The following is a 12,220-nucleotide window of genomic DNA, read 5'->3' on the forward strand; positions in this document are numbered from 1 at the left end:
CTGGAATTACTTTTATGATGCTGTGCACCTGCCACCCTATCTATATACCCAGCACTTGTTCATCATCCCCAGCATCAACTCTGTACCACTAGACAGCAGTTCCTCTCTCTCCCTCCCCTACTCCCGGGATCCTCTATTCTGCTTTTTGTCTCTATGAACTCGCCGATTCCAGGTAAATCACGTAAGTGAAACCATGTAATATTACCCTTGTGTGTCCACCTTATTTCAATTAGTTTAATGTCTTCAGAGTCCATCTATATTGCAGCATATATCAAAGTTTCATTCTTTATGCATATATATAGCCACATTTAATGGTATCCATTTTCAGTTTATGTATGTCGTGCTGTGTTAAGTATCCTGCTCTGCTTCCAGGCTTACATGCAGCACTGGGCCTGTAAGACCCCAGGTCTTTTCCTGGGAGCTGCAGCTGCGTCTACAGCACCCGGCATATTGCTGTAGATGCTTACCATTCTCTGAATGACTGATTGCATACATTATGAACATAACAGTTTCCAATGTAACAAGCCAGAACTGGCATTTTCCCTGCCATAGCAATTCAGTGCTGGGTTCAGTGGCTGCCTGATGTGTCAGACAAGAAATTCAGCTTTGCTCTCACATGACATTTTCGTTGTTCCTTGTTTTACATTGCGATGAGCAATGCCACTCATCCAGAATTGATGTGTCAAAGGATACATGAACATTTATTGCTTTTGACAAGAACTGCTCGATTTCTGGACAGCGATTTTTTGAAGACGGGGCTGCTAAGGCTAGGGGGAATTTGAGTGATGAAATCATGTGGTTCAGTGGGACAAGCATTGTCTCGGGAGCTGGAGACTGGGTTCTAGCGTTGACTCTGCCATGGCCTGCTGTGGCCTTAGTAGTTTGCTCCACCTCTCTAAGTCTCAGAGCTCATTCCCTGCAAGGTGAAGGATTGTGACTGTCTGGGAGCATGAGCTGGGAACTTTTTCCGTGTCCCCCCCAGGCTGGCGGGTTGCTATCAGGCCCTGGATGGAGGCAACACAGCGGATGCGCTGGTGGACTTCACAGGTGGCGTTTCTGAGCCCATCGACCTGACTGAGGGTGACTTCGCCAATGATGAGGCCAAGAGGAACCAGCTCTTTGAACGAGTGTTAAAGGTGCACAGCCGGGGAGGCCTCATCAGTGCCTCCATCAAGGTGAGAACATCAGTCCAGGCTCTTTCCCCTTGGTTAACCCCTGTCGGGGTGGGAGGTGGGGTGGTATCCCAGATGGAGCCCCTGCCCAGGTTAGCTCACGAATCCAGACCCTCAGCCTCATGGGAGAAGGGAAGAAGTTGCAAGGTACAGCCAGCCCCCTCCCCAGTGCAGGGCAACACAAGCCACACCTCCCCTACCCCAGTCCCTTACACTGTGCAGTGCCTGCACTGTTCAAGCAGCATCCTCCTTTTCTGGTGCTCTTATATAGGCATGGTGGTTGTCTAAGCATCTGAGGATCCCTCAACCTAGGGTTGAGGCATTGCAAGCAGAGGGGCAGTCAGAAGAGGGGAGGCAGCCCCTGTGGGGTGCCAGTACAGGACTGGGTGCCTTGGGAAGGTTGCCTTATTTCTCTGACTGCTCCTGATTCAGATGAGGAATCTGGGTCTCAGAGATGATAGAATTTTAACCCAGGTTTGACTAACTCAGTGGGATGTTAATAAACTGGCTCTCTGGAAAAATGAAAAGCCCTGATTTGTTGCATTTGCTGATTTCTGTGGTGTAAATCCTCCCACCATGTTTGATTTCAAGCTACCAACACTTTAACAGCTAGCTTGCAAAATTCCTGAACATTTAACAATCTCTGAGCCAATGCTGGTCAATTCCAACACAGCCCTGGGCTGACCCTCTGCAGGTCGCTTCCTTCACCCCACACTGTTGCCTGGGCCTTTTTTTTTTTTTTTAATTTTTTAAAGGTTTATTTATTTATTTATTTATTTTATGCAAGCACTGGGTATAGTCAGAAGCACGGGAGGGTGAGAGAATTCACCAGAGCCAGAGCGGGGAACAGAACAGGCAGACTGACAAAATACACTGCTGAGGGGAGCAGCGGGCAGCAGGAGAGGTCTGCGCGCCTCGTGGGACCCTCCCTGGCTGGCCAGAAATGGAACCAGCGCTGCACAGGCTTCGGGCAGCTTTGCAGACCAGCGCTCAACCGCTGCGCCACCAGGGGAGGCCCTGGGTCTTTGTGAACACTGAGCTCAGTTCCTCACTGGCTCAGAACACTGACTGCTGTTCCCTCCCTGTCCTGGAGGAGGTGTGTGACACTCTGGCTCCAGCATGCAGGAGCCTATCGCCTCCACTTCTCTAATCCACTAACTGTGTCCTCCCCTAGGCAGTGACAGCGGCTGACATGGAGGCCCGTCTGGCATGTGGTCTGGTGAAGGGCCACGCGTATGCCATCACTGATGTGCGCAAGGTGCGCCTGGGCCACGGCCTCTTGGCTTTCTTCAAGTCTGAGAAGCTGGACATGATCCGCCTGCGCAATCCCTGGGGCGAGCGGGAGTGGAACGGGCCCTGGAGCGACACGTGAGGCTCTGGGGGAGGGTCATAGGTGCCAAGTAGATCTCAAGCATGTGGACTCTGGTTGGAGGGCTTGGGCAAAAACATGGGTGGGCTTCCTGGAGGAGGTGTCACTGGGGCTGGCTTTTGATGGATTTGGGAGGGAAAATTAGGAGGAGACCTAATTTGGAGTGGGGACAGGAGAGGTGAATTAAGTTCAAGTAAAGGCCTGGCAGTGGGGATGTGCTTACTCCTGTAGGGGACACAGAGACCAGTCTGGGGAATGAGCAGGGAGCGCAGCAGGCTTGAGAATGGGGGTGACTGCTCTATGCTTGGCTCATGGCCCAGGTGAGCAGGGTCCAGGCCCCTCATGAGGATGCCCCCTGCAGTGAGGGTGGGCGGACAGGGCCCCAACCATACCCACACTGATGGAGTCCTGGGCTGAACTGTCCCTCGCACCTCCTCGCCCCTGCCGTGTGGGCCTGGAGGGGCCACTCATCTTATATTCCTCTCTTTCCTCCCCTGTGCTCACACCCAGTTCTGAGGAGTGGCAGAAAGTGAGCAAGAGTGAGCGAGAGAAGATGGGGGTGACAGTGCAGGATGATGGCGAATTCTGGTGAGTGTGTTCTTGGCCCTGGGTGGGCATCCAGGCTGAGGGGGAAGCTTCCTGAGTGTGGGCCCGGGAGTGCTGCTTTGGAGGTGGGAGCCAGGACTGTTGCAGATGCCCCACTTGTTGCACTGTGAACAAATCACGCCATTTCTCTGAGCCTCAGTTTCCTCTTCTGTAAAATGAGCTGAGCAATGATGGTCCTTTTCATTTTACTTTCATCTGCATAGTCCCCTTCCCCACCTGAGGGGAGCCTGGGCTGCTCTGGCATCGGCAAGTAGAGCATGATGCCAGCAGGTGGGGGATGCTGGCAGCCTGGCTGTGCAGGGCAGGAGGGAGAGGAGAGGCCTCAGGGAGGGACCACCTCCTACACTGAGGCTCAGGGTATGAGGAACAAGGAGAGGGCCCCCTCCCAGAGGCAAAAGGGAACACCTGGGTGTGGGAAGAGTGAGGTCAGGGAGGTGAGAGCTGCTGAGGGGTACGTGGATGGGTGGGGCTGGAAGATGGTAGCAGCCTCCCTTAAAGAGCCCAATCATCATTCCTGCACCCATCCAGCCTGCATTCATTCCCCCTGGCATTATTCTCTCCCTCCGGCACCCATCCAGCCTGCCGTTAGTCCCAAATAAGATTTAGTGTTGTTCTTCAGCAAGGCACTTGATTCAGACACTCAGCCACTTCCTGGAGAGTTCCTGGGCCCAGTGTCTGGTGGGTGCCATGAGGGCCCCAGGCAGAGCCAGAGGCAGGTGGCAGTGATATGGATCTCCTACGCAGGTGCCCTCCTGCGGATGTCAGGGAGCTGCAGCAGGAGGCCCCAGGCCCTCTGGTCTGGACTCCTGTGGGTGAGATCCTTTTGCCCAGTGTGACTCAGGGCCAAGCAAAGAAATAGAAAACCCTTATCAGTAGAAAGGGCGTCTTCCTGAGGCCTTTCTCACATGGCACACTCACGCGTGTGTGTGCCGCTCTCATACATGTGCACACTTGAAGGGGGCACCCCCCCTCCCTGCCCAGGCTTCTGGTGGTGTGTGTTCCCGCCACTGCGGGAAGTTCATGGAGGGAAACTGCTTTATGGAGAAACGAGTTACTTATACTATTTTTTAAATTTTGTTAAAGATTTATTTATTTACGCACACAAGAACTAGGGCACAGGCCAGAAGTGTGGAGGGTGAGAGGATTCACCAGAGACAGAGTGGGAAACAGAACAGGCAGACTGACTGAAGTGCACTGCTGAGGGGAGCAGTGGTGTGGGTAGCTCCCTGGCTGGCTGGGGATTAAACTCGTGCTGCAGTGGCTGCAGACAGCTCCATAGCTCTGCGCCCAACCCCTTGCACCCCCAGGGAGGCCCAAGTTATTTATACTATTAATTTTAATAGCGAGCCTGTACCAGCTGCTTCTGTCTGCTGGAAGTTGTACTACGTGCTCCCATTGCGATACTTAATCCCTGCCCTCATTCTGAGAGATACTGTTGTGAGATTTATTGCCATTTTACAAATCAGGAAACTGAGGCTAAAAGAGACCTGGCGAAGCATCCACATGACATCGTGTCCACCCTCAGAGCATTCAGGGTGGGAGGGGGCACCTACGGGGGGCCTTCCCAGCTCAGCCCCTCACCATGTCCAGGATGACCTTCGAGGACGTGTGCCGATACTTCACCGACATCATCAAGTGCCGCCTGATGAACACGTCCTACCTGAGCATCCACAAGACGTGGGAGGAGGCCCGGCTGCATGGTGCCTGGACGCAACACGAGGACCCGCGGCAGAACCGCAGCGGGGGCTGCATCAACCACAAGGACACCTTCTTCCAGAACCCACAGGTAGGCGTTCATGGGGGCCCCCCCCCGTCCTGCTGTGGTGACCTGCATGACCTTGGGTACTTCCCTGTCCCCTCAGCGCATCCCTCAGTGCAGTGGCACTTGGGTGGTCAAATCAGTTCGTCTGTGTGGTCACTTGGGACCCAGCCTCAGAGTCTGACCTGGATGGGAAAAATGAGGAAGCTGAGACTCTGGGAACTCTTGCGTGTCTTATCCAAAGTTATATGGACATTTAGAAGCTGAGTGGGGGGCTCAAAGCCCTTGTATCCACACCACACACAGTTGCTCTGTCCAGGGAAATTTAGACGGACCCCCACAGGGCCCTCTGCCTGGCAGCTTCCGGTAACTGCGCTGTCCTCACCCTGGCATGCCTTCACCGAGCAGTGGCCGTGCCAAGCTCAGAGCCCAGTGTCCTCCTACCCCTCACGCACTGTGGGCCTCCCTCACGGGTGAGGGGCTGAGACTCAGACAGGGATGTGGCTTGTCCCAGCTCACACAGCTTGGAAGTGACTGCGCTGAGGCCTGGCTCTGGACCATGCCTCTGGCTTTCAGGATCCAGTGAGTCCATCTTTGACATGGTTTCGTTGTCATCTGTCTCCCTCGGCCATACCTGTAGTACATCTTTGATGTCAAGAAGCCAGAAGATGAAGTGCTGATCTGCATCCAGCAGCGGCCAAAACAGTCTACCCGTCGTGGGGGCAAAGGTGAAAACCTGGCCATTGGCTTTGACATCTACAAGGTGAGATCAGCTCCCCACCTCCCTGCTCTGGGGAGGAGCTCGGGAGCTGCCTGGGCCTGGGATAAGTATTCTCGAATACCCTGGTGATGACTGCACCCCCATATCCTGGCCACATTGGCTGATGTCTCAGGGATGCAGTTTGGAATACCCAGAAGGCCCAGACTGCTTGGAGATTGGTGCTGTGCCCGATTTCTTCTTGCCTCTGACCTTTAGGCCTGGGTTGTTTGGGGGGGAGCAAGAGGAGGACTGTTGGTGGTCAGGCTGGGCTCTGGGAGGCCTCCACTGCTCCCTCCCTCAGAGCCCCAGGCCTCCCGGAGTTGGAGGCTCACTGGGCACTGGGAGAGCCAGGCAGGCTCACCCCGGCTGCTCCCTCTGACCTTGCGCGTGTGTGATACCCAGTGGGTGTGAGTTCAGCACAGTGGACACCTGGTCCCCCTCGGACAGTGAGAGCCTAATGAAATGCACAGGCACGTGGTGTGAGCTGGCCCGGGCCTCTGACATGCTTATATCATGACAGTTTGCTCGTGCCACTGTGTAACTGTTCACACTGTGCTGACATGTTACAACTGATGCGTCATCACCTCCCCTGACGTGACTGCAGCCCAGCGCAGCGCATGTTCTGGGTTGTCCAGCATGCCCTGGCAGCAGGGGCGCTTATGGACACGTGCTCTGACTTGTGATAATAGGTTCTGTCGTGACAGCTCCCACGGGTGCTGCTAACCAAGGCAGTTGGTTGCCCCCCCCCAACCTTAACAACTTTACTGAGCTAGAATTCACGTTCCATTCAGGTCAGCCATGTAAGGTATACAGTGGCTTTTAGTGTATTTGCAGAATACGGTGCCGCCACTGACATAATCAATTTCAGGACATTTCCATCACCCCAGAAAGAAACCTGGCCCCTTTAGCCATCACCACCCAATTCCATCCCTCCCCCAACCCCGCACAGCCCTAAGCAAATACCCATCTGCTTCTGTCTCTGGATTTGCCTACCCTGGGCATTTCATGTGAGTGAATTCTATTCACTTGGCAAGGGGACGTGGGCGTGGGGCTGGGGTGCTCTGGTGGCCTAGCCCGGCCTCTCCGGCAGGTGGAGGAGAACCGACAGTACCGCATGCACAGCCTGCAGCACAGGGTCGCCAGCTCCATCTACATCAACTCCCGCAGCGTCTTCCTGCGCACGGACCAGCCCGAGGGCCGCTACGTCATCATCCCCACCACCTTCGAGCCGGGCCACCCTGGTGAATTCCTGCTCCGGGTCTTCACTGATGTGCCCTCCAACTGCCGGTGAGTGGGGCTGACGGACAGCAGGGGTCAGTGGGGCCACCAGATCTGCAGCCCAGTGATGTCTGGGTTCTACCTCCTTGAGCTGACACCAGCACCCATCTCTCTGTCCTCCCTGCTCCGCTGTCCCCACCGACCTCAGCCACAACTGAGTTCATGTGCACATAGCACTTCACAGTTTACAAGATGCTTTCACAGGCTTTCCTGTACCCCTCAGCAGGAGGGCTGACCCCTCTGTTTAACTGATGAGAATTGGAGATTGAGGCTAGGTGTTGTCCAAGGTCATGCAGCTGCTGGCAGAGTTGGCCTTGGCCACTCAGCCTGCCTGATTCTGGGCTTGGAGTCTAATCCCCCCAACCCCCTGTCCCAAGGGGCTGGACTGCTGAGACCTGCCCATCCGCCCTTGCAGGGGGCAGACCCCGTGTGGGCCTCCCTGCCCTGCCCACTGGGTTCAGATTCCGTGCTCCCTGCCCACATCCAGACCACAGAGGCAGCTGTGTGTGGGCTTCGTCTGCCCAGTCTGGGCTCCACTGCTCTCCAGTTCGGCAAAGCCCTTCCCCTGTGAGCCTGGTGCCTCCTAGCTTGTAAAACATGGGCATGATGGTCACGTATTGCCCACGGTTGTGTGAGGATTAGAAATCATACAGCATCCCAGCAGAGGGCTTGGCACACAGTAGGTGCTCAGCAAAGTACTTTCCTCGGGGGATGAGGCAGCCTCGGGTCAGGAAAGAGCAGCAGAATGCGTGGGGGTGGATGGTGGACACTGTCGTGGGGCTTACCTAGGACAAGCACCATTGGGACTAAGTGCTGCTCCTGTCCCTTCCCTATTTCTCGAACCCCCTCACCTTCCCTCTTCCTGGCCCCCCATTTACCTGTGCCCTTTACCAGGGAGCTGCGCCTGGACGAGCCCCCCCGAACCTGCTGGAGCTCCCTATGTGGCTACCCCCAGCTGGTCACCCAGGTCCATGTCCTGGGGGCTGCTGGTCTCAAGGACTCCCCGACCGGTGAGACCCTCACCTTTACCTCCCTACCCAGCTGCAGACACTGGCTTCCAGAGCTCTCCTGCTCTCACCCATGGAATGAGCAATCATTTCTTGAGGTCCACGCAGTCCAGTCCAGGAGGAAGCTAGTGCCTAGAGAGGGACAGGCTCTACCGCTGCACTTGGCTCCCAGCATGGTGGGGCAGTCAGGCACAAGAACAGACAGCTGGGAGGGAGGGCTCGGGGAAGGCTTCCTGGAAGAGGTGGCCTTTCTGCAGACTGAGGAGGTGCTAAGCGTGAAGCCTGGTGAAGAGGAGAGCACAAGGGTGCTCTTGGCAGGGGCAACCACCTGGGGAAAGGCCTGGAGGACCAGCAGAGTCTACCTTCTGTCTCTGGAAGTTAGGCAGTGCCTCAGGCTCTAGTCTCCCTTTCCCTGGATGCATGAGCACAGGTGTCTGCTCTAGAGGATGGGGGTGGGGGTCTCAGCTCCCAGAATCTGTCCCATCATACTCTACCCCAGCCCCCACCTTTACCCCATGGCCCACTCCCCTTCTCTAGGGGCTAACTCTTATGTGATCATCAAGTGTGAGGGAGACAAAGTCCGCTCGGCTGTGCAAAAAGGCTCCTCAACACCTGAGTACAACGTGAAGGGCGTCTTCTACCGCAAGAAGCCAGGCCAGCCCATCACTGTGCAGGTGAGCCCACTCGCCCCAGGGCCACTCCGGGGCCCCCACTCAGAGGGGCAGGACCAGGATGGCAGAGCCTTTGTCAGGGACCCAGGAACACTGGGTTCTGGTGCTCACTCTGACCCTAGCAGTGTGGCCTTGGGAAGAGGGATGGCTCCTGGGTGGGGGAGTCGGATTGGCAGATGACCCTGAGACACTGCAGGGCTGTCTCCTGGCCAGGGGCAGTGGCCATCTCTCCCGACCATGTCCCCCAGAGCTTTAGGCGTTGTCCCTAAGGTCCCCTGTGGGAGGGTCCACCCGGACAGGTTACACTGAGATGCATTGCAGGGAGGCTGATTCCCAAAAGCAGGGATCAGAAAGCCGGGGGCCGGGGCCCCGACTTACTTCCCCTCTCAGGCCAAGGGATGGTGGTTGACAATTCTGAGCTCATTAACAGGAAGCTGTCTGTCCCGCAGGCCTAGGCCAGCATCTCTCTGGGTGAGAAGCCATCTGCAAACAAACACACAAGTGCCCCGGGGGAGCCACTGTAGAGTCTCCAAGTTTTCTTAACATTGGGCCCCTCTGGATTGGCCCATAGCTGTTGGGCCTAGAAGAAACCTAAGGGGCCGTTAATCCAACCCTCGTTTTAAAGATGGGGAAAGCCAGGGCTGGGGAGGCCTGTAATCACTTGTCCAAGGTCAATGCAGGGCTGTTAATAACAGATTTAACTTTAAATGTGGAAGGGAGCCTGGACAGATAAGAGGAAGTTCACAGCCCCAGAAGGCCTTGTCTGAGGCTCACGGTGAGGCAGAGGCTTTGCAGGTTTCCCTTCCTCAGCCGGGCTTATCCTGCAGGCTGGGGATCCGCTACCCCCAGGACCTCCCCGCGAACCTGGACTCCTGGTCTTGGATATGCCCCCTCCACCGTCCTCTCTCCCCTCCTAGATCTGGAACCACCGAGTCCTGAAGGATGAGTTTCTGGGCCAGGTGCACCTGAAAGCTGACCCGGATGACCTCCAGGCTCTCCACACCCTCCACCTCCAAGACCGCAGCCGGCAGCCCAGTGACCTGCCTGGCACTGTTGGTGTGCATGTCCTCAGCAGCGCCTCCCTCACAGCTATCTGATGCCTGCCTGCCGCCGCCGGGGCCCACAGTTCTCACCGCCATCTGTATGTCCCCACCCGGGCTGGCTAGAGACTAATCTGGAAGCCAGGACACCAGGGTCCTGTTCCCAGCTCCTCTGCTGACTTGCCGTGTGACCTTGGGAGGTCTCTACACCTCCCTGGGCCTCAGCGTTGCAAGGACATTCCCTTCTCATGGAGGAGTTTTCTAACCTGAGATTTAAAATAGCCCGCCCCACCCCAGCTGTCTCCACTGCTAAGGGACTCTATCCCTGAAACGTTTTCCCAAGGCCCTGCTGTCTGCTGACCATGTGCCAAGGAGATGTCACTTGTTTACACACAAACTGCCACATTCCCAAGCCCACTTTTCCCCTCCGATCTTGGGCTGCCCCGGGCCGCAGACCTTGCTTTTTCTGTCAGGTAAAGACCCGATTTCTAACCACCCTGATAGGACTCCTTGCTCTTCCTGGGCTCCTGCTCAGCCTGGAATTTCTCTGCACATTCTCTAACCCTGTGCTTTTATTTATCTGACAGAGATTTGCCAAATAAATAAACAATGCCCACAGACCCCAGGTGGAGTTGACCCTCCTCATCCCAGGCCTCACCTCTGCACCCCGGTCTTATCAGAGGCCGATGCCTGGAGGGTGCAGCTGCCTTCTCCCAGCCTCTGAGGCCATTCCCAGCCCCTGGATTAAGGCCTCTGCAGAGGTGGGGACAGTGGTGGTGAGGAAGGACATCTTCCTGCCCCCACCGCCTAGAAGCTAGGAGTGTGTCCTGCTGAGCGGGTAGAGGGTCGTGCTCCAGCCTCCCCTCTGCTGCAAGACCTGGGCTTTTCCTGGTTGAACTGACGCTGAGGTGCTGGTCTCAGATCCACCAGTGCCGGGTTCCCCATTGGCCTTGGCCAGGGGTAGGTAAATCCATCACTCCACCCGAGGTCCCTCCACCAATACTCCGCCCAAAATGCAGCCCAGGAGGCCCCAGGCCTCTTCTGCCCGGATTGGAACGTTCCCTTCAACCCTCAGCGTTTTCTAGTCTTTCTGTTTTAAAACACAGTTGGTTTTTACAGCAAAACTGAAAGGCTGAACCCCCATTTTTTTCTTCTTAAACTGCCATTCTGTGGTTCTTTGGTTTTATTTGGATTCTGCTTGAGGTGGGAGAAGCCATACTCCTCAGAGGAGAGTGAAGACAAGGGTGCTTTGCAGGCGGGCTCGGACCCTTGTTCTTGGCGTGTCGGTGCCTCCCCCGCCGGGGGTCCTTCTGTGCCCATGTCAGCTCCGGGCCAGGCGGCATCAGTGAAAAAAACCACTTGGTTCAAGAACAGGAATTCCTTTTGGGGACCTGAATTTTCAGCTTCAAATGTGACTCCTGGGTGGAGATTTTGGATTCTTGACTTTGCCTCTTCACTCCGGGGCCAGCTCTGCTCCGCGTGGCCCCGGGGCCCCCGGAGAACAAGAGGGCTCTTACCGAAAATCTGGAACTTCCCCTTGAGAACCTGGGCCTGGGGCCGGGACTCTGTGCATGACCAGGAGCAAGTCACTTAAACCTCCTGTGCCTCAATTTCCCCCTCTTGCAAAGCGGGGTAATGTTTCTCACGTGTTGGCACTCTTAGTAACCAGTGCTGACCAAGGGCAAAATAATACCCTTTCTCTGTATCTCTGTGTATGCGCCGTATACGCTCATGTAAGCACCACTTTGCAATGTTGATTTCTATGAAGACTCTTGAGACCGGCCAGCGAGGGCCGGATAAGCTGGCCTGGGGCCTCTGGGCTGTCATGTGGGCTCTTCCATAGCCGTGTCCATCAGGGCTACGGAGCGAACTGTGACAGACCGGCCAGCAGGCCTGTGTGGGCGTCAGCCTGGAAGCTGGATACTGCTCCCCCACAAACAGACCTGGCTCGGCAGCCCTTGCGTATGTGCTCTGGGTGGGCCAGGCTGGCTCCTGGCTGTGCAGAGATCCTGGTCCTCCAAAGGCCCTGGAGACTGGGAAGGTGAAGATGGAGTTTTTTCAAGCTCTGACTGGAAGGGGTTTGTGGGGGGGGCATTTGCTCTGGTGGCTGGATGCACCCTACAGCCTACAGGGGCATCCGGGTCTCCATCGGCAAAGGGCAGGGCCTTTGGTCCACACTGCCCTGACCTGGGCTTTATTCCCTTTGGGGTTCACCACAATATCGGTGCCAGGGAGTAGAAATCTCCATTCTCAAAATAAACATTACCACAATCCCAGAAAGATCGTCCTGTGTTTGTCTGTCCCTCTGGGGGTAAGGGATGATGGAGGGGCACTTCCCAGGCCTGGGTGACTGCCCAGGGGTCAGAGACGAGGGAGGGAGGAACTGGCCTGCCCTGTGTGAGCTAAGATCACTGGATCAGTCTGTCTGTCATCTGGCCCTGTGCCAGGCACTGGGGATGTGGGGTCGTGGGGAAGCAGCCGCAGCTTTGCTCTGGGGCATCTGCAGACTAGTGGGGAAGACAAATTGAAATACCTGGATCCTGAAAAATGCTACCTAG

The 12,220-nt window shown here is 56.0% G+C and overlaps 1 protein-coding gene across 1 annotated transcript in view; it reads left to right on the plus strand.

Moving 5' to 3' along the window:
- CAPN5 (calpain 5) overlaps positions 1–9,719 on the plus strand; it is a gene marked incomplete at both ends in the record, with an annotated part of 32,975 nt that extends 23,256 nt beyond the window's left edge. Inside the window, 9 exons of the mRNA XM_084246632.1 lie at positions 983–1,175; positions 2,347–2,540; positions 3,052–3,129; positions 4,738–4,933; positions 5,547–5,669; positions 6,757–6,953; positions 7,839–7,954; positions 8,489–8,625; positions 9,540–9,719. Coding sequence (XP_084102758.1) covers positions 983–1,175; positions 2,347–2,540; positions 3,052–3,129; positions 4,738–4,933; positions 5,547–5,669; positions 6,757–6,953; positions 7,839–7,954; positions 8,489–8,625; positions 9,540–9,719 — 1,414 coding nt within the window. The remainder of the gene's footprint in view (positions 1–982; positions 1,176–2,346; positions 2,541–3,051; positions 3,130–4,737; positions 4,934–5,546; positions 5,670–6,756; positions 6,954–7,838; positions 7,955–8,488; positions 8,626–9,539) is intronic.
- Positions 9,720–12,220: the final 2,501 nt, after the last annotated feature.

This window comes from Talpa europaea (assembly GCF_964194135.1).
Source record: "Talpa europaea genome assembly, chromosome: 1".
Lineage (NCBI taxonomy): Eukaryota > Metazoa > Chordata > Mammalia > Eulipotyphla > Talpidae > Talpa > Talpa europaea.